The sequence below is a fragment of the Chionomys nivalis genome, chromosome 16 (assembly GCF_950005125.1).
Source record: "Chionomys nivalis chromosome 16, mChiNiv1.1, whole genome shotgun sequence".
Classification (NCBI taxonomy): domain Eukaryota; kingdom Metazoa; phylum Chordata; class Mammalia; order Rodentia; family Cricetidae; genus Chionomys; species Chionomys nivalis.
Genome location: NC_080101.1, coordinates 59,755,831 through 59,763,967, shown reverse-complemented (window position 1 = coordinate 59,763,967; position 8,137 = coordinate 59,755,831). Strand labels below are relative to the sequence as shown.

At 46.5% G+C, this 8,137-nt stretch overlaps 1 protein-coding gene across 1 annotated transcript; it reads left to right on the top strand.

The window, feature by feature from the left end:
* Positions 1-526: 526 nt before the first annotated feature.
* LOC130887791 (igE-binding protein-like) lies at positions 527-2,428 on the top strand. Its single transcript, XM_057790388.1, has 2 exons — positions 527-1,610; positions 1,695-2,428. Exons 1-2 carry the CDS (start codon positions 527-529, stop codon positions 2,426-2,428), a joined length of 1,818 nt encoding a protein of 605 aa, XP_057646371.1.
* Positions 2,429-8,137: the final 5,709 nt, after the last annotated feature.

Below are 8,137 nucleotides of genomic sequence, written 5' to 3'. Positions count from 1 at the left end.
AACCTATAAAAGGATTGGGCTTTGGTCCTCTGGGGTCTCTGCTCTGTAAGCTTATGCTCTCCCTCTCAAGATGCATTAAAGCTTTCTGCAGAAGGATCCTGTGTGTGCCGCATCATTCTTACTGGCGAGACAGTTGCGCGGGACAACTGGTGCCGAAACCCGGGAACCTCAACATTGTCAGCACCATCGGAGACCCCTTGGATTCAAGGAGGATTCAGAACTGCAGGTGGGTACGCTCAGAGAGGTATGTCTTTTCTGGATTTTGGCTTGGACCTCTCACCGCCTTGGGAAGGTAGTGTTGAAGCCTTAGTGATTGTCCTGGGAGTGCTACTAATCCTTATTCTGGGAATGCTCTGCTTTCACCATTATCATTGTTAGGTGCGTTAAGTCCGATGTAGATAAGCGGCAGCACTCTGTTGCGTGCCTCAGTCTCTTGTAGATAAAAGAGCCGTATGCGGAGTTTACTTTCATTTTCTTCGCACTTGTAAGACGGACCTAGATAAGCCGCGGGTGTCTGCTCGTTATCATGGGCTCCTCTCAGTCTATTGTTACAGCGCTAGAAACAGTGTTAAAGCAACGAGACATAAAAGTTGCCAATCGGACACTTAAAAATTTTGTCAAAGAAATTGATCGGGTGGCTCCCTGGTATGTTTGCTCTGGGTCCTTGACTCTTGCCTCATGGAATAAATTGGGTAAAGATCTTGATAAAAAACTGGCAGAAGGGGACTTGAGACAGGGGACAAGGGCCATTTGGAAACTTGTTAAGAACTGTTTAGAGGATGAAGCCTGTCGGGCTGTTGTAGCGGAGGGACGAAATGTCCTTGAAGAAGTCCAGGATAGCATGTCAGAAACTGAGCGTAGTGAAAGGTTGGGCGCGCGCAAGAAAAAACCAGTCCCAATTAAGGAAAATGGCCCCCCGGGTGAGTCTAATGACAAGGGGGTGTATGCATCGGACCCTAGAGGTCCCTCACCTGTTGTAAGAAAAAAAGGGGGTACTAGTCTATATCCTTCACAAGAGCTTGAAGCTTTAATTGCCGATAGCTCCGATGATTCTAAAAGTTCAGAAGAAGAAGACTTAGACCCTGAGGAAGAAGCTGAACTAGAGGAGGAAGCGGCCAGATATGAGGAGGAGAGGTATCATCCTGATGATCACTTGCGGAGTAACAGAGAGCCCCAAAAGCGGCAGCCTTATGCAGCCTCCCCGCAGGTAGTCCTTTCGGCGCCCCCTCCTTATGAAATGCGCCCGAAGTCCTTCTCCTTCCTCCCAGAGAAAGTAAAAAGAAAACTACGCCTTGCTTATCCTGTTTTTGAAGGTGCAGAGGGAGGACGGGTGCATGCACCCATAGAGTATAATCAACTCAAAGAATTGGCAGAGTCGGTCAGAAAATATGGAGCAACAGCCAACTTTACTCTAGCACAATTGGACAGGCTGGCCATGGCCGCCATGACCCCAGCTGACTGGCAGACGGTGGTGAAAGCATCGCTTGTCAGCATGGGCCAATATTTGGAATGGAAAGCTCTCTGGCATGAAGCTGCACAGGAGCAAGCCAGGGCCAATGCTATGGCTCTGACTCCGGAACAGCAACAATGGACGTTCGACCTCCTGACAGGTCAAGGGCGTTTTGCAGCTAATCAAACAGATTATCCCTGGGGTGCATATCGGCAAATCGCTGATATGGTCGACCTCCTGACAGGTCAAGGGCGTTTTGCAGCTAATCAAACAGATTATCCCTGGGGTGCATATCGGCAAATCGCTGATACGGCCGTTAGGGCCTGGAAGGCACTCTCCAAAAAGGGGGAAGTGAATAATCAGCTCACTAAGATTGTTCAAGGGACCCAGGAGCCTTTTTCAGACTTTGTGGCGCGAATGACGGAGGCAGCAGGGCACATCTTTGGTGATCCTGAAACAGCCGCGCCTCTTACTGAACAGCTTATCTTTGAGAACGCCACTCAGGAATATCGCGTGGCCATAGCCCCAAGAAAGAATAAAGGACTACAAGATTGGCTCAGGATTTGTAGAGAACTTGGTGGTCCCCTTACTAATGCAGGATTGGCTGCTGCCATTTTACAGTCTCAAAAGCGCCCCCTTAAAGGGCCTGACAAAAGAGTTTGCTTTAAATGTGGAAAGCCGGGGCATTTAAAAAAGGACTATAGAGCATCAGAAAGAGAAAGGGCTCCACCTACCCTCTGTACCTGCTGTGGCAAGGGCTACCACAAAGCTGAGCTATGTCGCTCAGTAAGGGATATAAAGGGCAGAGTTCTCCCTCCTATGGAGACATTTGTGAATGAGAATCCAAAAAACGGGGCAGCGGGCCCTCGATCCCAGGGCCCACAAAAATATGGGAACAGGTTTATCAAGGCAACAGACGAGGCCCCCCCAGAGACGGAACAAGAGTGGACTTGTGCGCCTCCTCCGACTTCTTACTAATGCCCCAGATGGGGGTGCAGCCTGTCCCTGTTCAGGTGCCTGCACCGTTGCCACAAGGGAGCATAGGTCTCCTTTTAGGCCGAGGATCGCTCACCCTGCGGGGACTAATTGTCCATCCTGGTATAATTGATAATCAACATGTCCCTGAGATTCAAGTATTATGTTCCAGTCCTAATGGGGTTTTTTCTATTAGTAAAGGAGATAGAATAGCTCAGCTGCTGCTCATCCCAGGTGATGCTCATCAGAAAACAGAAGACAGACAGATGGGATCCTCAGGCCAGGATTCAGCTTACTTAGTTGTTAGCCTCCAGGATAGGCCAAAGTTGTCCCTCTGGGTTAATGGTAAGCGTTTTGAAGGCATTTTAGACACCGGAGCTGACAAAAGCATAATTTCCTCCCATTGGTGGCCCAAATCTTGGCCAACTACTGAAGTGTCACATTCTTTGCAAGGACTGGGATATAATGCTCATCCAACTATCAGCTCCTCAGTCCTTATTTGGAGGACCATGGAAGGACAGGAGGGACGGTTCACCCCGTATGTACTAGCCTTGCCTGTTAACTTATGGGGACGGGATGTTATGCAAGCCATGGAACTTACTTTATCTAATTAATATTCACCACAAGCAGTCAATATTACGAGAAAGATGGGGTACGAGGCGGGAAAAGGACTAGGGCGCCTAGGACAAGGGCGGACAGAACCTGTGGTGCCCGACCCCAACCAAGGAAGACAGGGCCTGGGTTTTTCCTAGGCACCACTGGGGCAGCACGACCCATGCCATGGAAAACAGAGACCCTGGTGTGGGTTCCCCAGTGGCCACTGACCTCTGAAAAACTGAAGGCAGTAACCAGCCTTATTTCTGAACAGCTAGCCTTGGGACACATTGAACCATCAACCTCCCCTTGGAATACCCCGATTTTTGTCATCAAAAAGAAGTCAGGAAAATGGCGCTTGCTACATGATCTAAGAGCCATTAATGAACAAATGCACCCCCTAGGGGCTGTGCAGCAGGGGCTCCCGGTGCTTTCCACCTTGCCCAAAGATTGGAACTTAATTATATTAAACATCAAAGATTGTTTTTTCTCCATCCCTTTGTATCCTCCTGATAGACCACGTTTTGCATTTACTGTCCCCTCCATTAATCATATGGAACCTGATAAGAGAGTCCAATGGAAGGTATTGCCCCAGGGCATGGCAAATAGTCCGACTATGAGTCAATTGTATGTACAAGAGGCCCTAAGGCCAATAAGAGAACAATTTCCAACGCTAATTTGTCTAAAAGTCTTTCGCAGTTCATTTTGCAGAACTGGACCGTTGAATTTGAACAGACGCTTCGCGAGTTGAGAGCCGCCATTGTCCAGATCAACTCTACCCGCCTTGATCTGTCCTTCACGGAGGGGCTGTCTTCCTGGATTTCCTCGGCTGTTTCTTATTTCAAAGAATGGGTGGGGGTGGGATTGTTTGGTGTGATCGTTTGCTGCGGAATGTTGTTTCTCCTCTGGCTGGTTTGCAGGCACAGAACCCAAAACAAAAGAGACAAGGTAGTGATTGCACAGGCTCTTGTCGCCCTAGAACAGGGGGCTCCCACTGACATCTGGCTAACTATGCTCAAGCAATAGGCTATTCACTGAACAGCTCTTGCACACCCAGAACTTAGGTTCATTGCACAGGGTAGGGTGTCTGGCCTTTCATCCCAAGAGGGGTGTTGAGCGAAGCGTATCGCACAGGGAGTTGCTGCTATAGCACCCTCTCTGAGAGACATGTTTACTGCATAAGCGTTGCCTGCCTTAATCCCCCTTTCCCAGAAAAACAGCAGAGGACAGGTCGAGAGCATCTCAGGTCTCGATAAACCTAGGGATGACTTTTGTACAAGTCCTGTATCTTTGCTTGTGGGAAGTATGACCACTGTCTCTACCCTCAATAATTTGGAAAGCCTATTTGCCTTAATATATTAGAAAGGGGGAGATGTGGGGAGCCACCCCTGCATACTCCATTACAAGATGGCACCTGCATCCGGCAGCGCCAACTGATAATCAAGTCAGTGCACACATGTGCTTGGTAAATTTCCATCCCTTGCTCTCTGCCTCTCCCGTGGCATCATATGGGCTGACGAGCTGCAACCAGTAGGAGCGTGACACGTCCGAGGCAAGGACTATTAACCTATAAAAGGATTGGGCTTTGGTCCTCTGGGGTTTCTGCTCTGTAAGCTTATGCTCTCCTTCTCAAGATGCATTAAAGCTTTCTGCAGAAGGATCCTGTGTGTGCCGCGTCGTTCTTGCTGGCGAGACGGTTGCGCGGGACAACCACCATTGCCCTAGCATATTTTGCAGGCTGAACAGATTGTAGGTAAAAGTTTTTGTTGCTGAGTTGGTATGCTGTCTAGTTTGATATCAACTTCACTCAAGTTAGAGTCACCAGAGAGGAGAAAGCCTCAACTGAGAAAATGCCTCCACATGATTGAAGTGTAGGCAAGCCTGTAGGACATTTTTAAATTAGTGACTGACAGGTGGAGGGCCCAGCCCATTGTGGGTGGAGCCATTTCTGGGCTGGTGGTCCTGTGTTCCATAAGAAATCAGGCTGAGCAAGCCGTATGGAACAAGCCAATAAGAAGCATTCCTCCATGGTCTCTGCATCATCTCCTGCCTCTAAGTCCCTGTCCTGCTTGAGTTCCTGCCCTAACTTCCTTTGTTGATGAACTGTGATTTGGAAGTGTAAGCTGAATAAACCCTTTCCTTCCCAAATTTCTCTGACTGTGGTGTTTCATCTCAGCAATAGAAAACCTAACAAAGACAGTGTTCATGTTTCTCTTTCAGTAGCCTGCAGGGTGCCTTTCTGGATCAAAGACACTAGCACAAAGAGGTGAAGGCTTCATGTTGGCACCAGCTTGACTTTGTGGTGTTGACTTTGGCAGTGGGACCATGCTGTCAGTTTGCAGAGAGCAACCCATTGGCTTAGCCACAGCCTGGGTTGTTTGGAGATTCCCATGGTTAATGACTCAATTGAATATGACCCAGTACCATTGCTAGGAGCCTGTTTCATGACAAAAGATGGGAGCTCTGATGAATTCTTCCCTAAAAACAAAACAACCTAGTTCAGACTTCTGCGGGATCATGCCCAAGCCAGGGACACTATGGGAACAGGCCTCCACCAGAGCATTCCCAAGCCAGTGACCTCTGCCAGAGCAGGCCTGAACAAGCGACCTCTGCAGGAGTAGGTATAAGGGAGCAACCACTAAGAGAACAGGGCAGAACCTGTGGGACCAGGCCCAAGCCAGGGACCTCTACAGGAGCAGGCCTGAACCAGGGACATCCACAAAAACAGGTCTGAGTCAGTGACCTCTGTAGGAGTAGGTATAAGGGAGCAACTGCCAAGAGAGCAGGCATGAGCCATGGACATCCATGAGAACAGACCTGAGCCAGCAACCTCCGCTGGAGCAGGCCCAAGATAGCTACCTCTAAGGGACCAGGCCCAAGCCAGAGACCTCAGCAGGAGCAGGCCCAAGATAGCTACCTCTAAGGGACCAGGCCCAAGCCAGAGACCTCAGCAGGAGCAGGCCCAAGACAGCTACCTCCAAAGGACCAGGCCCAAGCCAGCGACCTTAGTGGGAGCAGGCCCAAGCAAGTGACCTCTGTGGGAGCAAGACTGAATGACCTCTAGGATTGCAAAGCAACCCCTAGGAGCACCCAGTGACCTCTGGGAATGCCGAGTGACCTTCTGTGGTGACTAGAACTGTGGCTCTGACTGTACCATGAGGAGCAACCATCTGAGTCTTGGATTCTCTGTAACCTAGAAGATTGGTCACTAGAGATACAGCCCCAACTACACCAATCTGAGGAAAAGATGTGAAAACAAGGTAAAAACACATACAACACCACAAAGAGCAACACGACACCAACAAAAGCTAGTGGCTCTAAAACAGCAAGACTTTAACACCCCAATATAAATAAAGCAGAAGAAGATGACCTAAAGAATAACTTTAGGAGAATGTTTGAGGCCCTTAAAGAGGAAATAAAAAATTCTCTCAAAGAAATGGAGGAAGAGACAAAAAAAATTAGAAGAGATCAACAAATCCCTTAAAAAAGAAAAAAGAAAAAGCAATCAAACAGATGAAAGAAATGATTCAAAATTAGAAAACCAAAATAGAGACAATAAAGAAAACACAAACTGGGGGAATTCAGGAAACAGAAAATATGAGAAAACAATCAGAAACCACAAATGCAAACATAAACAACAAAATACAAGAGATGGAAGAGAGAATCTCAAGCACTGAAGATACAATAGAAGAAATAGACTTATTGGTCAAAGAAAATATTAAATCTAACAAAAGCTTAACAAAATATCCAGGAAATATGGGACACCATGAAAAGACCAAACCTAGGAATAATAGGTATAGAAGGAGAAGATGTCCAACTCAAAAGCACAGAAAATATATTTAACAAAATCATAAAAGAAAACCTTCCCAACCTAAAGAAGATATGCATATGAAGATACAAGAAACTTACAGAACACCAAGTAGACTGGATCAAAAAAAAAAAGTCCCATTGCCACATAATAATCAAAACACTAAACATAGAGAATAAAGAAAATTAAGAGTTGCAAAGGAAAAAGGCCAAGTAACATATAAAGGCAGACCTACCAGAATTACACCTGACTTCTCAATGGAAACAATGAAAGCCAGAAGATCCTGGTCAAGCATTATGCAGATATTGAGACCATGGATGTCAGCACCAGACTACTGTACCTAGCAAAACTTTCAATCATCGTAGAAGGACAAAACAAGATAGTCCATGACAGAACCAGATTTACCCAATACTGGGCTGGAGAGATAGCTCAGTGGTTAAGAGCACTGGCAGCTCTTCCAGAGGTCCTGACTTCAATTCCCAACAAACACATGGTGGCTCACAACCATCTGTAATGAGATATGGTGCCCTCTTCTTGCATGCGGGCATACATGGAGGCAGATTTACCCAATACCTAGACATAAACCCAGCCCTACACAACACACTAGAAGGAGAACTCCAACTCAAGGAAGTTAGCTATATCCACAAAAAACACAGACTATAGATGATTTCACAGTAACAAATCCCAAAGAAGGGAAAACACACACACATACAATAACATCACCAGCAATGGCAAAAGATGGCCTGTTGAGATTCTGCTACCCCCATTCTTAGGAGACCCCATTAGGAATACTTCCATATATTTTAGGAAGTTTCTACTGCATTAGGTTTCCATATTATCCCTCAAATGTGCCCCAATTCCAGATGTCTCTTCCTGTATTCTGTCTCTCTACCCTCTCACATTACCTTCCCATCCAACACTAAACTGTATTCTATTTCTTCTTCTCAGGAAGATCCATGTGTTTCCCCCTTCCTCTTCACCTAACCTAGGTCTACAGATTATAGCTTGGCTATCATTTATTTAATGGCTTATATCCACTTATAAGCAAATGCATACCATATTTATCTTTCTGGAACTGGGTTACCTCACTCAGGATGATTTTTCTCTAGTTCCATTCATTTGCCTGCAAATTTCTTGTCATTTTTTTAAACAACTGAGTAATACTCCATTGTGTAAATGTAGCAGTTTCTCTATCCACTCTTCTGTTTAGGGACATCTAACTTAGTTTTTAGGTTCTGGCTATTCTTAATAAAGTCAGAATGAACATGATTCAGCAAGTATCGTTTTGGAAGGATAGAGCATTCTTTGGG

Excerpts from the sequence above, each read along its gene's own strand:
- LOC130887791 (XM_057790388.1), top strand. The coding sequence starts at position 527 with ATGGGCTCCTCTCAGTCTATTGTTACAGCGCTAGAAACAGTGTTAAAG. Across the intron at positions 1,611-1,694 it reads GACGTTCGACCTCCTGACAG|GTCAAGGGCGTTTTGCAGCT; the intron begins GTCAAGGGCGTT and ends ACCTCCTGACAG.